This window comes from Colletes latitarsis, chromosome 11 (assembly GCF_051014445.1).
Source record: "Colletes latitarsis isolate SP2378_abdomen chromosome 11, iyColLati1, whole genome shotgun sequence".
In the NCBI taxonomy this organism is placed as follows: Eukaryota; Metazoa; Arthropoda; class Insecta; order Hymenoptera; family Colletidae; genus Colletes; species Colletes latitarsis.
Window position 1 is genome coordinate 10085055 of NC_135144.1, and position 26588 is coordinate 10111642.

The window sequence follows — 26588 nt, forward strand, 5'->3', positions numbered from 1 at the left end:
CCTACAATAGTTAATGGATTTCATTGAAATTTAGTCTGGAAGTAGAGCTCATGGATACCTACAAAAAGGTATCAGACAACATTTTCATAGAGCATCAAACAAATTTATTACAAACTACAAACGAACTTTTAAAAAACTTCAACCGTGAGTAGGTGCTGAAATTTTACGGTGAAAAAAACTTTTTCAAATCGTTCTGGGAAAATTATTTTCGATTGCGGGGGTCAATTACAGTTATTTTTCTTCAATAGACATACCCTCGAAATCTTATGCACTTTCGAGAAAAAAATTCGAATAGGTGTTGAAATTTTTCGACGAACAAAAAATTTCTTCGAATCGTTCTGGAAAAATTATTTTCGGCTGCGGGGATCAATTGCAATCATTTTTAGTGAATAGACATACCCCCAAATTCCTACGCACTTTCGAGAAAAAAATTCGAGTAAGAATTGAAATTTTTCGGTGAACAAAAAATTTCTTCAAATCGTTCTGGAAGAATTATTTTCGGTTGGGGGGTCAATTACAATCATTTTTAGTGAATAGACATACCCCCGAAATCGAATTAAAACATTTCAAATCGTTCTAAAAAAATTATTTTCAGAAATCTGAAGTGTGTAGGTACTTAGTTTGACCGTAGACAAACCAGTTTTTTAATATGTACCTTTTTACAAAGTTGTCTATGGTAGAGGGTGGAGGGTTAAAATGAATGCCCAATAAAATTAATATAATCAATTTTTATTTGTAAAATATCTATTAATTACATTTTTAATGATGTTTATATTCGATCTTGTAGACTAGTATAAAAAGTACATATTTCGAGAAATATACTATTTAATTTCACATTTATATTACATTGCAACCAATTATATCTCTATAAATAAATTCAATACATGATTATAAAAGATTATAAAAGTATTTGAATAAGACATTAAATAAAGTGCACATGTATGTAAATATCTTTATTGAAATATAAAAATACGTGTGTAATATTTTTAAACCCATTAAATAACAAAAATTAATTTATTACTATCTATTTTTCTTACAAGAAGGAAGTTGCAGGAATCCTACCAATTTTTTGATGAAATTTTTTTGAAAAATTCATGAGGTGATTTTTAATGAAGATATAAAGCAGCTTGATGCAGCTTGTGCCTTTTTTTCATTAAAACATTTTGTTTTACTTAAAGACTGTGATAATCAGCGCTGCTTTGTATCTTTATTAAAAATCACCTTACGAACCTGTGACTTTCTCTTCGTTAACGTATATAAAACTCTATTAACAAAGCAGTTAAAAGAACAGATTACACAAACATGTAAATAAAAGTTGAATGAAAATATTGTTATAATTCCACTATTTGGAAAGTGACCGAATCTAAATGTTGAATCATGTAAAAACAGTTTAAAATCAATATTATTATAATATAAAATTGCCTTATAAAATACTTACATTTTCATACAAATTTGTTTTTTATATTAATTAGTACCCATTTTCCTAGTTAAATAATTTGTAATCATTTACTATGTAATTTTTCAATACAAACACTGAGCTGTTGAAGACGCTGCAATAAGTGGCGCATATTAGTGCTTGAATGTCGAAGACCAGATTGTTCTCCACCTATTTCTTGTTTTTGTCCTAATTCAAAATGAAGTCGAGCTAGTCGTTCCTGCTGTTCTCGTATTTCTGTCATTTGTTCCATACTACAGTCTTTTCCTGAATTGAAATCATACTATTTAGTTTAATGTTTCATTGGTATAAAACTATATTTGACATACCAAATGCTCGTAAATTGCCGCTGTGAAAATCTTCCAAAAGCTGTAACAAAGCTTGCTCCATACGCCGAACATCGGGAACCTCTGATAAAAAGCAATGATGTTTGCATGGCGCCATACCTTTATTTTATAATACCAAAAGACAACCAAAAATCGGATGTAATGAGACTATATATGAACTTAAAAAGGATGTATGCATGAAAAATTATAAATTTAATGCTAAAATAGACTAACAAAAATAATAAGAATATATGCATAAAACCACAAACGTAATTTGTGCAATACAAATTAAATTAAAATTAATATAAATATATTTACCTTTATATATGAGGTGTAATTAAAATTAGCAATACATCTTTAAGCATGTATTCTACATAGCTTAAGGATAAAAAAATGTCATGTATAAATAAGTTCGAACATTTTTTTTCTAAGATATAAACAAGTAATAAATAGCAATTACTTTGACAAAGAAAGGTTTATTTTTTGGAAAGAAATAAGTTTCTAATATTTGGCCACTTATTTCAGTTACACCATGTATGATAATGTGTATAAACATTATGTAAATTTATTTAGGGAAATTAGTTTACAGCTTCACAGTAATAGTTTTAAATTCATTTTTGAAAGTATTTTTCTAACTCATAAAATTACCTTTATGTTGACGATTAATTCTTGATGGTTCTGGCCGATTTGGTTTCTGTTTTTCCTTTTCATTCATATAGCTTAAACGTGACTGGTTACCATAATTTGAAAGATTCACAGCTCTACCAGAAACCATAGATCCCTGACTAGTTGCCTGGCCAGAACTTCCTTTGCTAACAATTGGTGATATTTGTGTACTACTTTCCCATAATATTTGTTGCTGAAACAAGGAGCCTTGTAGTTGTTTTATCATTTTATTTAAGAATTACCTTTTTATATATGGGCAATTAGTAAAAATACAAACTTGATTTAATTTGTATAACATTAAATAAAAATACAAATTAGTTATATTTTGGTAAGGAATTGATAAAATAAATATTAACTTCATACCGATACATGAGAACTATGTGTATCATTTTTACTTGGATGCTTAGACCTTGCTGGTGTTGAAGGTGGAGTAGCTTCTCCACCATGACTTAACGGTTCTTCGCATTCTTCTTCCTGAACTAATTGTTGCAGTTCACCGCATCCAGATTCTTCAGCCATTCTGATAATTTATAATTTTAACAAAATATTAAACTTTCCACTGCTGTCAAAGACGAATACCTTATTATATAATCTTTTATTTTTGAAAAGTATTTTATAAAAAACAACAAAAAAACATTTAAAAACTCTTTTTAATACTTTTAAGCATTTAATAAGATGGGCAAAGCAAACAAAAAGCATAACTGCTACAGTTTCATGTAATACACACTACAAATTCGTCTATCTTTTTTAAACTTACAGCATTTGAAGATGATGTTGAAAAATTAACTTCTGCCAAGTATTAATCTTCAAGTTCAAATAGTTTTAAAGACATTAAGTGTTAAACTGGGAAATCATTTTGTCCGATTCCTCGATACCTTAATATGTAATATTTTGACAATATCGAGACTAGAGATTGAAATTACCTCTGGATGCTGTGAAATTAAAAAAAAAAGTATAGATATGATTTAAACTAGTCGAACATGTAAAACACTATCGTCATAAACAGTGTATTCCAGAAAAACCAACAAAGATGTTTGATCAGGTTCTTAATGTAAGCGTCTGAATACTTTTGTGTATGAGTGTATATGCAAACGAATTATCTGATTACTGTGTCAGAATTAGGATGGGAATAAAGAAAGAACATATGTAAATTAATAGTGCGAAAGTAAATCTTGGCTTTTATTGCACACGAGCTCCGTCACAGATACAAATAATGTGGCCGCCATAGAGGATACCGCATTCTATTCATGTCGATAAAGAGGAGCAAAGAATTCTTTAGTCAAAAACATTACAATCTATAATTTATATTACGTGACATTTGTTTATTATACGTATCATAAAACGTTGGTGACGGATGTAAATTGATCGTGTGTTTCTGAGGAAAAATTGATAAATATATTGTAATGGTCATTTTTATATACAATATAATTCTAAATAATAGCTGTTTCGTATTTTACATTTGGGCCGTGTTGGGCAAAATGTAATTTGTTTACATTAGTTCAATACTGTATTTGGTTCAACGGCCGGTTTAAAAATGCTCCCGTAATTCGTATCCAACATTTATTTTAATATGCATATAGAATTCAGACTGCATTAAGAGCAATATATTTTCTCAACAAGGTTTGCATACTCAAAAGTAAATGTATATCATTTATATTATAAAATTAAATATATTGATTTAAGGTTTAGAAAAATCTGAATTTTGGTTACTTTAAATATTTTAGTTAACGGTAATTTGAATTATTAATAGTTGAAATAGAAATCCTTTTCTTTTATATTATAAATATATTTGATGTGATCTATAGATAGGTACATGGCAAAATCCTGGTATAATAGAAAAAAATTAACAAGGATACTTTTTCCTATTCAAACAGGCCACTCTAAAACTAATACATAATGTTTAAGTCAACTACTAAAGTATCAGAAAATTTTCCAATTAATGTTATAAGGTATAACATGTTTCATAATTCTAAATTTTGATTAAAACCTGTTAGTGAATAATTTTTATATTATTTAGCCTTGAAGGTAACATTACAGATGTTTCCGTAAAACCAAGCTTTACAATAGGGGAAATCAAAACAATTGCAATTAATCATTTTTATGGTCATGATGCAGCAAAAATGCCATTGCAATTTCGTTTAATTCATTCATCTAAGTTCACACAGCTTGTAGATGACCATAACATAAATGATGAAAAAATTAATAAACATGGTAAACCATCAATACAATGTTTTACATTTAATTTATATATATGTTAAATAAGGTACTTAAAGTTACTACCCTAATTTACATTAATATTGTTACTTCTACAGAAAAGTGACTTCTAATTTTTTAAACAAAAACTTTAATTACCATAGGTTTTTGAGATCAAACATTTATATTTGCTTATATGAAGAAGTTGAAAGAATAAATTAGTCTCATAATAATGAAGTTTTAGTTATAGATAATGATATTGGTATAAACTAAAGTGGTAATTTCAAGTACCTTATTCTATATAAAAATAAAAGAATTTTAATTTTTTAGACACATTAATATTAGTAGAAATTCGTCCAATACCTGTAAAAGAAAACTTATTCGAAGATGCTTTAAAAGGTCCAAATGAAGAAGCGATATTGCAAGTAACCAATAATTTACCAGTACGTAATCCACCTCGACCTATTTCATCCGTTGATTGCCCTGCAGATGTAAGTATATATGATTATATTTTTATCCAGTGGAAATTAAATTTTTGTTTCATATTATAGTTTCAGAATGAAGTACAGAAAATCTTAATAACACTTGTGAAAGCATCAGCAAAGATTCTAATGCATAGCTCGGAAACACAAAAGTTTTATAATATTTTAAAAGAGAAACTGAAAGCAAGATGTAAACCAACTATTGATCCAAATGCTGTAGAGACTCTTATGAAAATGGGCTATTCGCATGCAAAAATTCTGAAAGCTCTTCGTTTACGAAAGTATAAATATTTTATTGGATTAATGCATAAGCTTTCTGGTTGTCTGAACATACATGTAAATAAAATTAGGAATTATACGTCATTGTTGTATATACGTATTATACGTAATTATATTATTATAAAATTACTTTAGCAGATAAAAAGATAGAAAACTTATGCATTTACCTAGTACCATTTAACTCTGCGTTTATAAGCGGTAATAAGTTAAAAGTAATGTTATACAGAAAGTTTCAATTTATTATAGATCAAATTTAATAGATGCATTGGGGTGGTTAATGGAACATCAAAATGATCCAGATGATGATGATTATGATGATGATTTAGACCTGGTAAGTATTGAAAAAGATAATTATAAGTATGTTGCAGATCCCAGTTCATCTACTAGCGCAAAAAAGAAATCTTTTAAAGATGCGTGTATTGAATTATTTGAAGGAGGTAATTACCCCAAAACTTGATACTGCATTTTATTTTATGTAAACCTTTTGGTAACATAAATAACGAAATTAATGAACATTTATGCTAAAAATTAGAAGTGAGTGCTCAACTTTATTTTGTGCTTGTATCTAAGTAAAATGGCAATTATACAGGAAGTCAAAATTTGAAGAATGATGGGAACTTAATCAGTATAGTAGACCTCATACTTGAAAGTTTTCATCGCTATAAGAAAATGGACTTCAAACCCAATTCTAGTGCAGTAAAATCGCTTCTAAAAATGGGATTCGAAGAAAATAGTATTATTGATGCGCTAAAAATTACTGGAAATAATCAAACTAATGCAGTGAGCAGTACAACATTAATTTGATCGAATTTTTATTATTAATAAATTTTATTTTAATGTTTTCACTTCTTTCAGTGTGAATGGTTGCTTGGAGAACGAAGACGTAGTTTACAGGATTTAGGTGAAGGGCTTGATCTTCAAAGTCCAATTTATAAAGCAATCATTAATAATCCGCATATTCAGCTTAGTCTTACAAATCCTAAAATGTTACTAGGTAAAATTCATTATTTTTATTGATACATATTATTTTACATAATTAATGTAATTAAGTACTACAGTATTTAATTATTAAATAAAACATTTTTTTAGTGTATTTATCTATATTAGAGACACCAACATCTATGAATGTCTGGATTAATGATCTTGAAGTATTACTTATATTTAATCGAATACATAGAATATACCGCGCTGAAAAGTATGCCATCCAAATGAATCGATATGCAGCTAATTAATATTATTTCAAGCATCATCAACTATTAAATAAATATTTCGTTATAAATTTACAGTGAAAATTCGTATAAATTATTATAATAATAATAATAAGTACAACCTGTGGACTAAATGTTATTAATATTTTAAAAGCAGAATTTACTTTAATAATACATTCATTGAATATTCATTTAAAATATTATAAATTAGTAGTTTTAAAAGTTGATCACTGTGATCTCACCTTTTGCCCAGTGAGTGCAGCTTTCATTCCGTTAAAAAACAAAAGAATTCCTGTAATTCCATTTCCTAATTCCTACCGTAATAAACGCTATGATCTTTTTCTATAACCTTTTTTTGTGACAAACCACAGATACGGATTGTGTACGATCGAAAAATATTTTCAATCGTTAATATTACTATAACAATATATTACTCATGAATTTAATTTATTTATAAAAGCTTCGTCTGCAACAGCAAAATTCTCAGTTTGTCAAGAAATAAGTCCTACTTTGTGCACGAAGATAATTTCACATTGTAACTTGAGATTTTATATATATAAGAAAAAAGATAGGTAGGCTTATTTAAAAGATATATTGGTTTATTTAATAAACTTATTCTAAAGCTTATTCGTAAAATAAAAGAAACTGCACTGCTAGTCGAAAAATTGCACCGCCATTCACGTCAGAAGACAACGAACTATTTCTCGACAAACTTGGACATTTTGCTGTAGATGGTGCTTCAAGTAATATTCCGTAAAGCAATGAATTCTTTTTTACTATAAAAAAAATATCGTCGCAGGGGAATAATTTAAGGAAGTTATAATCATAGACGAAGTATACGAGTAGATCTTATATCCAATATATTTTTTCGGCCCATTTTTCTAAGACTCTAGAACCCCTTTGCTATTTTCGTGTCACTCGCAACATTACCAACAGATTTAGAAATGAATTTCGATCCCTTCCCCATAGTCAACTCGCATGTTTTTACGCACACATTACAACTGTCTGCCCCTCAATACTAATTCAATGAATGAATGAAAATTCAATGAAGTTTCTCACTGACGAGGACGTTAAAATCACCTCCGAATTTTTCGCTCGGTATGGCAATTGTTCGAACTGATGTACAAAAAGACATGTATTAACAAAAATTAACGAATAGAGAATGACTAACACTACAGATATGAAGGTTATACATATGTGGCTTGATAAATCTAAAAATTGATTCATAACAGTGTTATCAGACGGCAGACCGGTGCCCAGAGTAAGCTTATCCCTCCATTTACGCACACCAATCCACAGCCATGTGTACGTGAGCTTAAGCGCTTTGGACAGCTTCGGGAATTCAAGAAAGAAGGCGAATGTAGAGTCTTTCTTTCTTGCTTTCGAAACAGCTGAAATCCGATTTGTGTCAACCTGCATATGATTTTGAGTCTCAACTGCCCAGGCATTTTTATTTTCCAACCCATGTATACCTACTACACATAAACGAGGTAAAGAATAGACCTATCGTTAGTGGGATGAACGCTATCGCTGTATCACAAGTGTCTTATAATATGAGATACACTCTTCTAAAGTGGAACAAAATGTTAAAAAGATCATGCATCAAATTGTAAGGAGATCCTCGTAAGAAGGCTTTAATCTTCGTAATGGTTTTAATGGGTCGATGATCAGCAATGACTAACGTATGGTCACTGGTGGTCAACAGTGAGGTTGACATCAAGATTAGCGAAGGTCCAGTGAAGATCTAGAAATGGTCAAGAGGTGGGACTAATCGAAATAGTGTTATTCTTTAGACCAAGCGGTTCTTAACTCTTCACGTTGATAGTGCCTCCCCACTCTTTGACTTCCCCACTCGAAGACTACCGCTGGACAAATTCTTCAGTACCCCTGGAGCATCCAGGGGGATCGGGTCTCGCGGGCCTAAACAAGGCCATTCGTGGAGCGCTGACCACTGGGGACCAGGAGTGACCAGGACTGACCAGAACTGACCAGAACTGACCACTACTGACCAGTGCTGACCAGTGCAGATCCGACTACTGACCATTACTGACCACTACTGACCAGTGCCGGACCGTGATGACCACTGGTAAGAACTATTTAAAATTGCTCTCCCCACTTTTATTTTGTCGTTTGATACCAATTGAACGTTATGGAACTGTCTATCGCTTTTGCTAAATTACGAATCGTTTCTTATGTTACAGCTGGACCTTTGGTACTTCCTTGGTAATGGTAACTAATGCTCAACAAATAGTAAGCCCACTTTACTTATTTATATTATTATCACAAAATTGACCAGTTTATTTTATTTGTTTGGTCATAATTCAATGTTCTTTGACTGTCCGGTTTTATCTGATTATTATGTTGTCCTCCTCTATTTCTACTACTGCCTTATTGTTTGAATTGCCATGATTGTGTCGAATCATGTACCATTTTTGTTTGCATATTATTTTGTGAACTTTGTTTGTATACTATTTTAGGAATTTTGATGTCACTAATTAGAATAAGATTTTTATTCTTGTTCTATTTCGCTGTGATATTTTGTTTAATTCTTGGCTATTTTCATTTTTTGATTTCATCGTTGGATTTTCAATTCTTGGCTATTTTCATTCTTTGATTTCATCGTTGAATTTTTAATTCTGCTCAATCTTTGTTTCTGTACGTCTTTGAAATTTGTGTGGTTCTCCAGATAATTTTTGTAATCGTTTGATATTTTACTTCGACATTATCTCTACTTCTATTTATCTCTCGTTACGCAAGTATAGGTAGAATACTTTGTTTGTATCATGTGTAAATTTTGTACATTTCCTTAGGTAGGTTTAGCATCGAGAATCTTATAGATTCTTACTCTTCGGTACATCAGCACGACAAATTATTCCATCGCTTCGTCTAGTTTTGCATGGTGTTTATTAAATTCCCTTTCGTATGTCACTAATATGGTTATCAATTTTAGTTTCAGATTATTCGCAGGGACATCGAAGTAAGACGCCACAACCGCCGAGGGACATTTAATTCTAAGTCGATTAGATTTAAGCTTCGTCGCAAATCTTAAAATTAACGTCGAAGATTTCTTTATTGTACATATTTCCGCGTCCTACCAAGCAATTATTCAATAAGTAACTTCTCCCTCGCTCGTTCTCTCGATCCTAGCTTCGGTCACCACTGTTTCATCGATTGAAACACGTGATCGGCCGTGTATCTGGTCCGAAAGATCTAATCGCCTTCCCTTGGTAAGCTTGATTGAGGGAAAACGGCACTTCGCTGGAAGGTATGGAGTTTCCGTATTCTGCGGAAACGCATACCTTCCAGCGGAAGTCGACTCTGTCTCAGGTACTCTCTCTTTGTCAGACAGCCTAAGTCGGGTCCTTCGGGCTCCCGGCGGGTTGCGTTGGAGAAATGGAGACCTCGATTCGGAGTTGCAGTTCTCTGTTTTCTTGTTGAGATCGAGTTAGCAAGGGCAGTAGGTTCGATCCTCGGATCCGCTGCACGGTTCAGCGTCGTGTCGCGTCGCGTCTTCCACAATTAGCTTCTTCCCTTTTTAAACGAAATAATTGTTTGGTACCACTAATTTAGTTTCAACTCCGTTAGTTCAAACTTCGACGTTAATTTTAAGTCTCTAGTGTATCTGCGTATGCCAAGTAATTATTTAACAAGTAGCTTCTCTCGACTCGTTCTCTCGTTTCTTGCTTCGGTCACCACTGTTCCGTCGAGCGAAACATGTGATCGGCCGTCCAGTTTGTCCGAAAGATCTAGTCGCTTGCCAATGATAGATCGATTTCTAGAAATAGAAATCAATCTACCAAGGGCAGTGTCGATTCGATCCGAAGATCTGCTGCACGGTTCAGCATCGCGTCGCGTCGCGTCTCCCATAATTTAGCTTCATCCCTTTTTAAACGAAATAATTACTTGGTACAACTAAACTAGAAGATCGAAGGAACATTGCTTCCTTCTATCTCTCTAGTTTAGTAATCTAGCTTGTAAGAATGTAAAAGGGAGATCGATGGAACTTTGATTCCATCTATCTCCTTTCGGGTCTCCACTCGCAGCAACCTCCACGTGGTGGGACCTGGTAATCGGTGTCATCCACGATAGAAAAGTTATTCTTCGTGGGTGACACTGAGCTGATGGCTGCGAATTTAGAATTGTTTCTTGATATAATAAACGAATTTAGATTTATAGTTAGGCAGGTGTTTGGTTAACCATTATGTTAGGCAGGTTATTTTTATTTGAAGACAAATTCTTTTAAAAATTTTTTCAACTCTCTTCGTTAGTTATGCATCTTTCATTGGTTGCACTTTCGTTTGTTGCTTCCTCGACCAACGATCGTTGGTCACAAAAGCTCTTTATTAATGGAGGGTGGATGGGATTCGGTTAGGGTGGGTCTCCACTCGCAGCAACCTCCACGTGGTGAGACCTGGGTAATTTTATTTAGCATTTAATTAATAATCGTATCACTCTTAGCTGGGTAATGCAATTATTAATTAAAAACTAAATAATATTAGCAGATTGGCTGCGATCCGCCTTGCATAGGTCATAATAAATATAGAGCTTCTTCACTAGGTTAGTTTTAATTCTCATTGATTTATCAAAGATTCAAGAGTATTGTCTCGGACGAGGTATACGAGTAGATCTTTCACACAGTGTATTTTTTCGACCCATATTTATGGGGTCTCGAAATCCCATTACCATTTTCGTGGCACTCGCAACATTACCAACAGATTTAAAAATGTATTTCAATCCCTTCCATAGTCAATTCACATGTATTTACGTACACACTACAGCTGTCTGCTCGTTAATACTAATTCAGTGAATAGTTTCTCAACTGACCACCATCCATGAGAAGAGAACATTAAAATCACCTCCGAATTTTCAGGTCGATATGGCAGTCAGATTGAGCTACGAAAGTCCATAAGGTGCGTATACCTCGTCTGTGGTTATGTGTTTAAAATAATTGGCGATCGTTAAATTAAATTGTAATTCCTGCCGTTCCGTTAGCGCTGTCGTCTTATTCTTCTCAGAATTCGGTAATGTCGCACGTGACACGAAAATGCATCGGATAATGAGTGTTTTCAGTACTTGCAAGGAGAGGGCAAAGCCTTCGGTTCACCGATTTTATCGAATCCTGGCACATTTGTAGATCTTGTTATTCTTTTCACGAATGGGAGCAGATAGTAAATAGTTGTCGAGATATTTGCGATTGAAGCTTTATTATTTGTTGAAATATAATTGTAACTTCACCATTTAGGAAGTGTGTCTCGTTGGTGGCAACGCACTGTAATGTATACATTATATTATTCGTCGACAGTGCCTCTATACGTTCGATTTGCTTCGTCGTTTGGGCGTTTGTATACATATTCCGTCAACGTTAGAAATATTTCTTTCATAGATTTCATAACTTTTGGAGGGATGGAATCGTCTTCATATTTTGGGAATTTCCCCTTGAAGTGCGCACGCACTTGAGTGATTAAAGTATACATATACTATCGGTGGGACGGCCGCGTAGAACAGGTGGCGCTAGTGAAGGGACCACGGCCGAAATCGCGAGAATCAGTCAGTCGGTCTCGCGCCTTACGCGTGTGCGTACCTGATTGTGTGGGTTGTTCGCAGTACCGGGAAATCGTGTTTCGCGCTCGCGTATCGTTTCCCAAGTTGTTCGACAGCGACGACAGTGACGACAGATTTCCTTAGGCTCGATCGCGCGAACATCCAACGGCGATTTGCATTTTGAACGGAACCAGGCTGGTCTAGGACAATGCCGGAAACGTGAAGGACGCCTCAAAGCGTCTGCGACAGGACGATGCAGAAATGGTAATTCAGAACGACATCACTACAAATTTTTCCCTTATTTCGATAAGCGTTTCTTTGACAATCCTATAAAGCAGTGGTTCTTAATCGTTTTGTTTTCCACCCGGACCCCTTATGTCAATCTAATCTGAGCTTAGAACCTATTCTATGCAATGTTCCTCAGAATAACGTTCTTAAATCAACGTTAAATCAACGTTGTACAGAAAATTTGTACAGATCGCTTTACGAGAGGAGCATGAGCTTAGGAGCAATGGTAGGAAAGATTCCGAAAATAACTCTTTCAAACTTGCTTACAAACAACATTAGAATCCGTCGAGACTCGTTCGGTTTTAATTCCAGTAAATCTTTGGCTCTAAGATAAGCGAGTTTATCTTTAAGATTGTATCCTTGATAGAATTTGTATTAGATGAGAGAGGATCGTGGATCTGCGTTCAATTTTAACACCGTCGAGACCAAATAATTGGTAAAAGAGTTTTGTAGTGTTCTCAAATGTTTGAAAAATTCGTTTTTAAAAAAAAGAAAAAGATTGTTAGGGAAGTTTCGATTTCAGCATTCGAAAGTTTCCAAAGACGTCGACCTCCACGCTTTTCTACTATATCTAGCAGCTTGGATAAGAAAGCTTATAATTTCTCTGTGCAGGATGTAATATTAAGTTCAGGACATTGTCTCGAAGGATTTAATTTGGTCTAATAGTTAACGTAATGTTGAAGTATCGCGAAGATGTTGATATTTTTAGGGATAATGTGTGCAACGATATGTAAAATTAAGAACCACTGGTATAAAGTGTCGCGTTGTTCGGCGAATCGTTTCATTTTCTGTGCGTTCTTTATGTCCTGACGTTTGGAAGGAGGTTGTCAAGTTTCTTTTTGATGTACAGTGATTCCTTGTTAATCACCTCTCTTATAGAGGGAGTTAGGATAAATTATTTTAATTATTGACACCAAATTAAGAAAGTTTAAAAATATGGGAACAGTTTCAAATATGAAGCCAGAACAACCAATTTTAACGAAGATTAGTGATTCCTTGCTAATGTTCACGACGCGAATGTTATAGAGGGAGGTAGGGTAAATTATTTTAATTATTGACACCAAATTAAGAAAGTTTAAAAATATAGGAACAGTTTCAAATATGAACAACCAATTTTAACGAAGATGGTTCACGAATAGTAATATTTTTATATTAATTTTATTCAAAGTTGCTTGTATTAATGATTTTATCTTTATTAGAGAAAATTAGGGAAATCAATGTGAATAATGGGCAATTAATATTAATAAAAATCAATTTAAATGTATTTTCATTATTAATAAATTTCAGAGTTTTACTAGATAGTATGATAATGTAAAATAAAAGAAATCGAAACTTCGATTCTGATTACTTTTTTAATGCGATTTTTATTTACGATTTTTAAAGTGTCAATGATTGAGTAGTTCCTCCTATTATTTCAGGAATTGTTGCTTGTGAGAAATTAGCATAATTATTAGAATAATTAGAAATAATTTAAAAATCGATTGTAGTGAAAAGTGCATAGAGCAAGAAAATTGAAACTTGTTTACGTCAAATGTGCTTGACTTCAAATTAAACACACGAAATGGAAAAGTTCAACGTTATTTCATAGATGAAATTTGATTTTTATATTGTAGATAGAAAAACTGGTATAAACGTTATTTAATATTATAGTTATGAGACAAGTACATAGATGACATAGTAAATGACTTATTCGAAGTATTAAGAATTATTTTGGTACGCATACATAGTATTATTATTTTAAAAAACAAAGAACAGAATATAATAATTATTGTTTGCTTCTAATATATTAAATTTTTCCTTATATACAAGTTATTATGAACATACGTGTTATCAATATTAACTAACATTTTTAATCTAAAATATAAAAATATGATTTTCCAGCGTAAAATATTGTTAAATTTTCAGAGTTTTAATTCAAAGTCAGGAACAATTAAAGTAAACAATTCCCCACTTTTCACTCTACGCACTTCCTCCGCTTCAATCATATTTTTAATAACTTTCCCAACATGTTTGCAGTATATACAGGCTGTTCGATCACCCCTGGGAAAAATTTTAATGGAGAATTCTAGAGGCCAAAATATGACGAAAATAAAGAATACCAATTTGTTGATGGAGGCTTCATTAAAAAGTTATTAACGTTTAAAGTTTCACCCGTACTGAATTTTTTTTCTCGAAAATGCGCAAGATTTCGGGGGTATGTCTATTCACCAAAAATGATTGTAATTGACCCCTGCAACTAAAAATAATTTTTCTAAAACGATTTAGAATTTTTTAATTTTGCCAAAAAATTTTACACATTTTCGAATTTTTTTCTCGCAAGTGGGTAGGATTTCGGGGGTATATCTATTGACGAAAAATGATTGTAATTGACCCCTGCAATCGAAAATAATTTTTTTAGAACGATTTGAAAATTTTTTTTTTCGTCGAAAAATTTAGGCACCTACCCCCTTGTCGATTTTCCTTGAAACTTCGTTTTTCATTTTTGATAATTTTATTTGACGCCCTACAGAAAAGTTGTCTAATACTTTTTTGTAGGTACCCATGAGCTCTACTTCAGAAAAAAGTTTCATTGAAATATATTAACAATTGTAGGAGTTATGACTGTTTGAAAATTGGACCATTTTTATGGGGTTTTTTTCATTTTGCGTGGTCAAGAACCAAATTTTCGAATATTTTCGTGATTTGTACATATTCTCCGCTAAAATACGCGTCGTTTGCTTTTTTAAACATTAAAATCGTCCAATCCGTTCAGGAGTTATGACATTTTAAAGATTCGCATGAAATTTCAGGGAAGCATTTCTGGCCTCAAATTAGATTTTTGGTAAAGAATTTTTTTCTCGAAACTGAGTAGGATTTCTGAGGTATATCTGTTGACCAAAAATGCTTGCAATTAACCTCTGCAACTGATAATAATTTTTTTAGAACGATTTGAAAAATTTTTTTTTTCACCCAAAACTTTCAGCACTTACTCGAATTTTTTTCTCGAAAGTGGGTAGGATTTCGTAAGTATGTGTATTCACCAAAAATGATTGTAATTGATCCCCGCAGCCGAAAATAATTTTTCCAAAACGATTTGAAATTTTTGAATTTAATTGTTAATAACTTTTTAAAGAAGCCTCCATCAACAAATTGCTATTCTTGATTTTCGTCTTATTTTGGCCTCTAGAATCTACCATTAAAATTTTTCCCAGGGGTGGCCGAACACCCTGTATAATGTGATATTTGGTCATTTTTTACCATCTTTTTTTTATTGTACATTTTTATTGCTTTTGTCAGGAGCAGTCTCATCGTTAGTCGTAGATATTGCACGTAACATAAGACTCTATATAATAATATAAAAAGGAAACAATATATTTGGATTCGAAAATTATAGTAGGATATAATTTTTGTCTAAATACAGAAGTGAAAAAAATTGGATTTTGGCCACGAAATGCCGTTTTCCAGAGCTCTGTGGCGGCGCCACGACGCTCTTGGCCGCGCTCTTTCAGACTTCGCGTATCGTTGCCAAGAGTTTCGTAACAGTGGCTGCCGTGCATAGTCGACGGGAGTGCCATTGACATCGGGAATGCCAACCGACCACCTGTGGAAACGAACGTTCTAGCCAACCGACTGTCAACGCCGGTTGTCATTCTAACGTTGGAATTGTTTCGTGCACGCGAAGCATCAATGAGCGACCTTTCTACACAGACTGACCTTTATCAATCCTTCCACCCTCAGCAGTCGATACATACCTTACGTAATGTTTATTTTCCAACAATCTAAATCGTACCGAATCGATCTTTCGACTCAAAATTTCCTAGACTCATCGTTTCTTCGTATCGCGGAATTTATTCATTCGTCCAAAGCGTGCCATTATCGAATGGTGCGCAAGAACGTTCGAATCTCCCATTATTCTCGAGGCAAATTGTATCGAACACGTGTTACACGAAGTACGTGTTCCGCACGAGATCGTTTAGTTGCCAAAAATTTCGACGCGATCTCTCCCAGTAGCCAAGTAAAATCGAATCTTCCTTGAGGGGGGAACCTCATGTAAATGGCCTGTTTTTCAAGAATTTTTTGTGAAAAATATAATGCGTAGATTGATCTAAAATTTGAGGTATCATTTATTAATATTATAACGTAACATGAATATTTTTTTAAAACGGTAATTGTTAATAAGAACGGTACAATGGCGGCTTGAAAATGGCATTTTGTAAATGCGCCGTGCAGCGTACAGGTTTCAAAAATGATCTGAAACAAAAAAATTAAAATGGATTCTTTAGTTTATGGAAGAACGCTCAGCATGACGGTCTTCTTTTATTAAAATTTGCAAAATTGCAAATATGGCGAAGTTTTGAAGCAAAGAAGGATTTTTTTTTTATTGTTAATATCAGTGTTTTAAATAAAAAAATAAAAAATCAGAGCTCGTCATGCTGAGGCCAATTATTTATAGAATATTTGTGCCAAGTTTCATAAAGATCGATTGATTAGTTTTTGAGCTTTGTTGCACGGCGTTTTGCGTTTCGAGAAAAACGCGTTTAAAGTTTGAGTAACAGAAATATCGTGAAAAATTCGTAATTCATTTTAACTTACCGTGGTTTTCTACTAATCTATGATTCCAGGGCCATAGAACAGATCTTCCTCTTCTTTGAAAAGTTGTGATTTAGCCATTTTTTCTTCTTCTTGAGAAGCGTGAGCCTCTTTTGTGCAATGAAGACTACGGCGCTACTGCTGTTTAATACGGCGTTTATTTTCATGATTAGTGAATGTTTTGCTCTGCTGTCCAATTACTATACTGAACTCTTGCATTGTTTGAAGGACGAACGAAAATCCTTCGTTGAATATGCCGGCAGCCAAAAAAGCAGTTATTTCAATAATTTTTATGCCACAATTGAAATGCTTAGGAGCTAAACGCCAAATGGTGGCGTTAAGGGGGGACACCACTGTGACGGATTGAAAAAATCGAAATTTCTTTTTTATCTCTTTTCAATGAAGTTTTAAGAATGACTCCCTAAAATATTAAAGTAAAATTCACAAAAATGACAAAGTTACAGAATATGGAATATGCGTAACCCTTGAAACTAACTGCTCTTTAATTCTTTACTTTGAAATTCTTTTATTATTTCTTCTGTGGTAAAGGTCTCGTATAAATGGGAAGTGTTTTGGTCGAAATAACTATGTGAATCAAGAGCATTTAGTCTAAAGTGATAAGCGGTGTGAATGAAATGCACCGATACACGACTAAAGTGCTCCAACTGGCAACTTATTTAGCCATAATCCAATTTAACGATGGCTATTCAGGGTTATTACAAATAATTAAGGTCCTCGATATTAAAATTGGACCACAGGCAGACGCATATCGACGCAAACAGGAAACGCTTCGCCTTTCCGCTGCTCAGCGAAAACATAAAACAGCGACGCATGACGTTCAGTTGAAGGAAAAATGAGATATAAATGAAGGAGATGACGATGATCTTTCTACAGAGAATACGTTTTAGGGTCCTGAAGTGGATGCCCTTTAGAAAGTTTAAAAACTTCAACTTTATTTCCTAGATAATTTCGCACAAAACTTTAAATGCGTTTTTCTCAAAGCTACATTTTTCAAACTGAGTGGCTCAATAACTCAGTCAATTTTCATCCGATTTACTTAAAATTTTGTGTGGTGGTTTCTAATGCTATTCTCTTCGGTTGTACTTACGGAATTTTCGATCGAATAATTAGTTTCGACGTGGTGTCAAAAGAAATATTGACTTTGTCACAGTTTTTTGAGATTTTTCCTTCAAGCTTCCTCCATTTCATAATAAATAATTATTTTCAAAAATCCGGTACATGGAATCAAAACTACTGCCTTATAGTCTAAGAAAATTGCATGATTTCTTGTTGCACAACTTGCAGTGAAAAATTACACATCCACCCGTTTCTAAGAATTTTTTGGAGGCTTCTTACAGTGGGTCCTATTATATCTATAATAATTAATATTTTTATACGAAATTTTTACAAGAAGCAATTCAAAAATAATTCGAAAAAATTAAATATTTATCAGAAAGAGTTTCATAGTTACGCCCAAAGAATTCTTGAAAATTGCCTTTCACAGTGGTTTCCTCCCTTAATTTCGTCGAATAAATTTAACAGACCTTCGCAAAATTTAGAAAGTTAGATTTGTTTCTCTCGGGATGCTTTCGAACAATTTCCATATTAATTTTCGGTACGCCAAGTGTATCGGATCAAAGGCGTTTCCCGGTTTTTAATATTCTCGATTATCGCGGAAACTCGTGACTCTCGATAATAGTTGGATAACTTTGAACATGATTCATCCGATTTATTGACGTTTTCAAACTTGTTGGAAAATGTTATCGCAACTGGCTACCGCGGAATGGCTTCGCGACTTGGAAGCTGCTAGCACTCGTGCCAAAATCGCTCCCGTAGCGTGGCTTCCGTTAGACGAATATTGCGGAAGCTTATCTCGTAACATCTTTAAAGCGGTCGCTGTTCGATTCCACTCGCGACTATCGCGCAGTTTTCTTGGTTCTAGTAACTTGAATTACCCTAGACACGGAATGATAATGACAGAATAGAGATATCGCGTTGAAAAATCAATTCAATCGTACTTTCATTTCAATAGAATCCATGTATTTATCAAAATTTAAGTGGGAAGAGGAACTGTAATAAAAAAAATAGCTAAATAATTAGTAATAATTAAAAATTCCCTAGCAGCTGGTTTAGGGATGCGAATGTAATATGAAACTGAAATATTGAAATATAGTCCGGTGTGCATATTCGTTTAATTTTATTTATTAACGGAGAACACGACTTTTAATGAAAAAAAAATACCTAACAAGGTTCAATTTTGTTGGTTCTAGTAATCTGAATTATATTTAAACACTGAATGACAAAATAGAGATATCGTGTTGAAAAATCAATTCAATCGTACTTTCATTCCAATAGAATCCATGTATTTATCAAAATTTAAGTGGGAAGAGGAACTTTAATAAATAAAAATAGCTAAATAATTAGTCATAATTAAAAATTCTTTAACAGTTGGTTTTGGGGATGCGAATGTAATATGAAACTGAAATATTGAAATATAGTCAGGTGTGCATATTCATTTAATTTTATTTATTAAGGGAGAAGAGGACCTTTAATGAAAAAAATACCTAACGAGGTGCAATTTTGTTGGTTTTAGTAATCTGAATTATTTAAAAACTGAATGACAAAATTGAGATATCGTGTTGAAAAATCAATTCAATCGTACTTTCGTTCCAATAGAATCCATGTATTTATCAAAATTTAAGTGGGAAGAGGAACTTTAATAAATAAAAATAGCTAAATAATTAGTCATAATTAAAAATTCTTTAACAGTTGGTTTTGGGGATGCGAATGTAATATGAAACAGAAATATTGAAATATAGTCAGGTGTGCATATTCATTTAATTTTATTTATTAAGGGAGAAGAGGACCATTAATGAAAAAAATACCTAACGAGGTGCAATTTTGTTGGTTTTAGTAATCTGAATTATTTAAATACTGAATGACAAAATAGAGATATCGTGTTGAAAAATCAATTCAATCGTACTTTCGTTCCAATAGAATCCATGTATTTATCAAAATTTAAGTGGAAAGAGGAACTTTAATAAAAAAAAATATCTAAATAATTGGTAATAATTAAAAATTCCCTAACAGCTGGTTTAGGGATGCGAATGTAATATGAAACTGAAATATTGAAATATAGTCCGGTGTGCATATTCGTTTAATTTTATTTATTAAGGGAGAAGAGGACCTTAAATTAAAAAAAAATACCTAACAAGGTGCAATTTTGTTGGTTTTAGTAATCTGAATTATATTTAAACACTGAATGACAAAATAGAGATATCGTGTTGAAAAATCAATTCAAACGTACTTTCATTCCAATAGAATCCATGTATTTATCAAAATTTAAGTGGGAAGAGGAACTTTAATAAATAAAAATAGCTAAATAATTAGTCATAATTAAAAATTCTTTAACAGTTGGTTTTGGGGATGCGAATGTAATATGAAACTGAAATATTGAAATATAGTCAGATGTGCATATTCATTTAATTTTATTTATTAAGGGAGAAGAGGACCTTTAATGAAAAAAATACCTAACGAGGTGCAATTTTGTTGGTTTTAGTAATCTGAATTATTTAAATACTGAATGACAAAATAGAGATATCGTGTTGAAAAATCAATTCAATCGTACTTTCGTTCCAATAGAATCCATGTATTTATCAAAATTTAAGTGGAAAGAGGAACTTTAATAAAAAAAAATATCTAAATAATTAGTAATAATTAAAAATTCCCTAACAGCTGGTTTAGGGATGCGAATGTAATATGAAACTGAAATATTGAAATATAGTCCGGTGTGCATATTCGTTTAATTTTATTTATTAAGGGAGAAGAGGACCTTAAATTAAAAAAAAATACCTAACAAGGTGCAATTTTGTTGGTTTTAGTAATCTGAATTATATTTAAACACTGAATGACAAAATAGAGATATCGTGTTGAAAAATCAATTCAAACGTACTTTCATTCCAATAGAATCCATGTATTTATCAAAATTTAAGTGGGAAGAGGAACTTTAATAAATAAAAATAGCTAAATAATTAGTCATAATTAAAAATTCTTTAACAGTTGGTTTTGGGGATGCGAATGTAATATGAAACTGAAATATTGAAATATAGTCAGATGTGCATATTCATTTAATTTTATTTATTAAGGGAGAAGAGGACCTTTAATGAAAAAAATACCTAACGAGGTGCAATTTTGTTGGTTTTAGTAATCTGAATTATTTAAATACTGAATGACAAAATAGAGATATCGTGTTGAAAAATCAATTCAATCGTACTTTCGTTCCAATAGAATCCATGTATTTATCAAAATTTAAGTGGAAAGAGGAACTTTAATAAAAAAAAATAGCTAAATAATTAGTCATAATTAAAAATTCTTTAACAGTTGGTTTTGGGGATGCGAATGTAATATGAAACAGAAATATTGAAATATAGTCAGGTGTGCATATTCATTTAATTTTATTTATTAAGGGAGAAGAGGACCATTAATGAAAAAAATACCTAACGAGGTGCAATTTTGTTGGTTTTAGTAATCTGAATTATTTAAATACTGAATGACAAAATAGAGATATCGCGTTGAAAAATCAATTCAATCGTACTTTCATTTCAATAGAATCCATGTATTTATCAAAATTTAAGTGGGAAGAGGAACTTTAATAAAAAAAATAGCTAAATAATTAGTAATAATTAAAAATTCCCTAGCAGCTGGTTTAGGGATGCGAATGTAATATGAAACTGAAATATTGAAATATAGTCCGGTGTGCATATTCGTTTAATTTTATTTATTAACGGAGAACACGACTTTTAATGAAAAAAAAATACCTAACAAGGTTCAATTTTGTTGGTTCTAGTAATCTGAATTATATTTAAACACTGAATGACAAAATAGAGATATCGTGTTGAAAAATCAATTCAATCGTACTTTCATTCCAATAGAATCCATGTATTTATCAAAATTTAAGTGGGAAGAGGAACTTTAATAAATAAAAATAGCTAAATAATTAGTCATAATTAAAAATTCTTTAACAGTTGGTTTTGGGGATGCGAATGTAATATGAAACAGAAATATTGAAATATAGTCAGGTGTGCATATTCATTTAATTTTATTTATTAAGGGAGAAGAGGACCATTAATGAAAAAAATACCTAACGAGGTGCAATTTTGTTGGTTTTAGTAATCTGAATTATTTAAATACTGAATGACAAAATAGAGATATCGCGTTGAAAAATCAATTCAATCGTACTTTCATTTCAATAGAATCCATGTATTTATCAAAATTTAAGTGGGAAGAGGAACTTTAATAAAAAAAATAGCTAAATAATTAGTAATAATTAAAAATTCCCTAGCAGCTGGTTTAGGGATGCGAATGTAATATGAAACTGAAATATTGAAATATAGTCCGGTGTGCATATTCGTTTAATTTTATTTATTAACGGAGAACACGACTTTTAATGAAAAAAAAATACCTAACAAGGTTCAATTTTGTTGGTTCTAGTAATCTGAATTATATTTAAACACTGAATGACAAAATAGAGATATCGTGTTGAAAAATCAATTCAATCGTACTTTCATTCCAATAGAATCCATGTATTTATCAAAATTTAAGTGGGAAGAGGAACTTTAATAAATAAAAATAGCTAAATAATTAGTCATAATTAAAAATTCTTTAACAGTTGGTTTTGGGGATGCGAATGTAATATGAAACAGAAATATTGAAATATAGTCAGGTGTGCATATTCATTTAATTTTATTTATTAAGGGAGAAGAGGACCATTAATGAAAAAAATACCTAACGAGGTGCAATTTTGTTGGTTTTAGTAATCTGAATTATTTAAATACTGAATGACAAAATAGAGATATCGTGTTGAAAAATCAATTCAATCGTACTTTCGTTCCAATAGAATCCATGTATTTATCAAAATTTAAGTGGAAAGAGGAACTTTAATAAAAAAAAATATCTAAATAATTGGTAATAATTAAAAATTCCCTAACAGCTGGTTTAGGGATGCGAATGTAATATGAAACTGAAATATTGAAATATAGTCCGGTGTGCATATTCGTTTAATTTTATTTATTAAGGGAGAAGAGGACCTTAAATTAAAAAAAAATACCTAACAAGGTGCAATTTTGTTGGTTTTAGTAATCTGAATTATATTTAAACACTGAATGACAAAATAGAGATATCGTGTTGAAAAATCAATTCAAACGTACTTTCATTCCAATAGAATCCATGTATTTATCAAAATTTAAGTGGGAAGAGGAACTTTAATAAATAAAAATAGCTAAATAATTAGTCATAATTAAAAATTCTTTAACAGTTGGTTTAGGGATGCGAATGTAATATGAAACTGAAATATTGAAATATAGTCCGGTGTGCATATTCGTTTAATTTTATTTATTAAGGGAGAAGAGGACCTTAAATTAAAAAAAAATACCTAACAAGGTGCAATTTTGTTGGTTTTAGTAATCTGAATTATTTAAATACTGAATGACAAAATAGAGATATAGTGTTGAAAAATCAATTCAATCGTACTTTCGTTCCAATAGAATCCATGTATTTATCAAAATTTAAGTGGAAAGAGGAACTTTAATAAAAAAAAATATCTAAATAATTAGTAATAATTAAAAATTCCCTAACAGCTGGTTTAGGGATGCGAATGTAATATGAAACTGAAATATTGAAATATAGTCCGGTGTGCATATTCGTTTAATTTTATTTATTAAGGGAGAAGAGGACCTTAAATTAAAAAAAAATACCTAACAAGGTGCAATTTTGTTGGTTTTAGTAATCTGAATTATATTTAAACACTGAATGACAAAATAGAGATATCGTGTTGAAAAATCAATTCAAACGTACTTTCATTCCAATAGAATCCATGTATTTATCAAAATTTAAGTGGGAAGAGGAACTTTAATAAATAAAAATAGCTAAATAATTAGTCATAATTAAAAATTCTTTAACAGTTGGTTTTGGGGATGCGAATGTAATATGAAACTGAAATATTGAAATATAGTCCGGTGTGCATATTCGTTTAATTTTATTTATTAAGGGAGAAGAGGACCTTAAATTAAAAAAAAATACCTAACAAGGTGCAATTTTGTTGGTTTTAGTAATCTGAATTATATTTAAACACTGAATGACAAAATAGAGATATCGTGTTGAAAAATCAATTCAAACGTACTTTCATTCCAATAGAATCCATGTATTTATCAAAATTTAAGTGGGAAGAGGAACTTTAATAAATAAAAATAGCTAAATAATTAGTAATAATTAAAAATTCTTTAACAGTTGGTTTTGGGGATGTGAATGTAATATGAAACTGAAATATTGAAATATAGTCCGGTGTGCATATTCGTTTAATTTTATTTATTAAGGGAGAAGAGGACCTTAAATTAAAAAAAAATACCTAACAAGGTGCAATTTTGTTGGTTTTAGTAATCTGAATTACTTTAAACATTGAATGACAAAATAGAGATATCGTGTTGAAAATCAATTCAAACGTACTTTCATTCCAATAGAATCCATGTATTTATCAAAATTTAAGGGAGTAGAAGAATTTCAATAAAAAAGAAAATACCTAAATACCTGCGAATCTAATTAGTAACTGAAATATACTCCCGTGTAAACATTTATTAAGCTTTATTTATCAAATGTTTCGACCCCACATTAAAATCCTCCTTCTCTCAGAAATAATCATTTTTCCCATGTTGGTTCCTTGATCTTAATTTTTAAAATTTTTTGATGGTGCTTCTTGTTTTATAAAAAATTCCAGCAATGAAAATTTCGACGAGTCGAAAGTAATCGTCCACGATGGTTTGATTACAGTACGCCCGCTTAGAAACTTTATTAATTCATGCACGGGCAAAGAAACGTTGGAACAGCTGTGCTATCTTTTTGCGTAGGCCCTCGAGGATCGTTCCAATAATAAAAACTTGGTTCGAATTAACGGGGGGAGTTACGATAAACGAACTTGTACCGAATCAACACGCCGCGATACACAGTGTTTATCAAAGGGAGACGTTCCTTTGATCCGGTTCGTCTCTTGACCGAGATTTTTTTCCGCGTTTACAACGGTTACGACGGGTAATAAAATTCCGAACGGAACAGCCACCGAAACCGGAAGTTACGCTCGTTCCGTAGTACGTACCCGAAGGCGAGGAGCCTCGCAATCGACGTTGAAACGTCACCGACGCAAAGCGAAGGTCTGAGTGGCCACTTAAAATCTTACGGTGACGGAATCCCTGCGCCTCCGTAGATCGAATAAAATTATCTCTTCGAGTGCTCGCGGCTGCGAAAATTTTTACGAAGGGGAAACGCCATCGTCGGCGTTTTACCTCGTTAGAAAATACGATCGCCCATCGCGGCACGTTTTCGTTCACTGGAGGCGAATTGTCAAGTCTACGAATTAATTTCAGTGCCTCTTTAGTCTTTAAATTTTGTTATACTCTGTATAAAACAGTAAATTGTAAATAGAGAGAATTTAGAAATAACCTTTATTTCAGAAATGATTGGAAATACTACAAAAATGTTGTAAAATTAAAGCGTATCGAAAACCTGCATCCTGGAGGCGAATTGTGAAGTCTACGAATTAATTTCAATGCTCCTTTCGTCTTTAAATTTTGTTATACTCTGTATAAAACAGTAAATTGTAAATAGAGGGCGTTTAGAAAAAACCATTATCACAGAAATGATTGGAAATACTACAAAAATATTGTAAAATTAAAGCGTATCGAAAACCTGCATCCTGGAGGCGAATTGTGAAGTCTACGAATTAATTTCAATGCTCCTTTCGTCTTTAAATTTTGTTATACTCTGTATAAAACAGTAAATTGTAAATAGAGAGAGTTTAGAAATAACCTTTATCTCAGAAATGATTGGAAATACTACAAAAATGTTGTAAAATTAAAGCGTATCGAAAACCTGCATCCTGGAGGCGAATTGTGAAGACTACGAATTAATTTCAGTGCTCTTTTCGTCTTTAAATTTTGTTATACTCTGTATAAAACAGTAAATTGTAAATAGAGGGCATTTAGAAAAAACTGTTTTATATTGTTATTGTGATACTGTTCTAATTTTGAAATTTAGCGAGCTTTCCAAGATTATGGTCGGAAATTTTGGCTAATAAGAGTCGAAGAAGATGTATATTTTAGTAAATCAGTTATGCTCTATGTAAAATGATAAACTGTAAATACATAAAAACTATTCAATGTGTTCGGACAGCCTTGGGAAAAATTTTAATGGGAAATTCTAAAGGCCAATATAAGACGAAAATCAAGAATATCAATTTCTCGATTGAGGCTTCGTTAAAAAGTTATTAAAAAATTAAATTAAAAAATTTCGAATTATTCTGAAAAAATTATTTTTGGTTGCGAGGATCAATTACAATCATTTTTGGTGAATACACATACCTTCAAAATCCTAACCATTTTCGAGAAAAAAATTCCTTACCGAAAATATAAATTCAGGCCAGAAATCGCTCCCCTAAAAATTTAATGCGTATCTTTAAAACACCATAACTCCTGAACGGATTGGACGATTTTAATGTTTAAAAAAGCAAACGACGCGTAATTTGGCGGAGAATATGTAGAAATTGCAAAAATGTTCG

At 31.9% G+C, this 26588-nt stretch overlaps 3 protein-coding genes across 18 annotated transcripts in view; 2 read left to right on the plus strand and 1 right to left on the minus strand.

Annotated features, from left to right (window-relative positions):
* Positions 1–999: 999 nt before the first annotated feature.
* On the minus strand, positions 1000–3652 carry LOC143348651 (coiled-coil domain-containing protein 28B). Of its 5 annotated transcripts, XM_076779197.1 has the most exons (6): positions 3454–3645; positions 3185–3359; positions 2791–2947; positions 2410–2620; positions 1765–1881; positions 1000–1702 (listed from the first exon to the last, which is right to left on the minus strand). In XM_076779197.1, exons 2-6 carry the CDS (start codon positions 3187–3189, stop codon positions 1503–1505), a joined length of 690 nt encoding a protein of 229 aa, XP_076635312.1. In that variant the 5' UTR covers positions 3190–3359; positions 3454–3645; the 3' UTR covers positions 1000–1502. The 5 variants fall into 5 exon arrangements, with proteins under 5 accessions (XP_076635312.1, XP_076635315.1, XP_076635316.1 ...); XM_076779200.1 differs by having other exon boundaries at positions 2823–2947; positions 3185–3652; XM_076779201.1 differs by having other exon boundaries at positions 2823–2989; positions 3185–3652.
* A 25-nt stretch (positions 3653–3677) lies between these two features.
* Positions 3678–6673, plus strand: Kpc2 (Kip1 ubiquitination-promoting complex subunit 2). 12 transcript variants are annotated; one of them, XM_076779186.1, is made up of 9 exons: positions 3678–3827; positions 4302–4376; positions 4445–4638; positions 4951–5111; positions 5172–5383; positions 5628–5818; positions 5971–6161; positions 6237–6375; positions 6471–6673. In XM_076779186.1, the coding sequence occupies exons 2-9, from the start codon at positions 4324–4326 to the stop codon at positions 6611–6613; spliced, it is 1284 nt and encodes a 427-aa protein (XP_076635301.1). In that variant the 5' UTR covers positions 3678–3827; positions 4302–4323; the 3' UTR covers positions 6614–6673. The 12 variants fall into 12 exon arrangements, with proteins under 12 accessions (XP_076635301.1, XP_076635297.1, XP_076635299.1 ...); XM_076779182.1 differs by having other exon boundaries at positions 3683–4157; positions 4233–4376; XM_076779184.1 differs by having other exon boundaries at positions 3683–4063; positions 4233–4376.
* Positions 6674–12154: 5481 nt separating this feature from the next.
* The window catches only part of Dgk (diacyl glycerol kinase 1), a 108240-nt gene continuing 93806 nt past the window's right edge, over positions 12155–26588 (plus strand). Inside the window, exon 1 of the mRNA XM_076779156.1 lies at positions 12155–12394. The gene's annotated coding sequence lies outside the window, so the exon portion shown is untranslated. The remainder of the gene's footprint in view (positions 12395–26588) is intronic.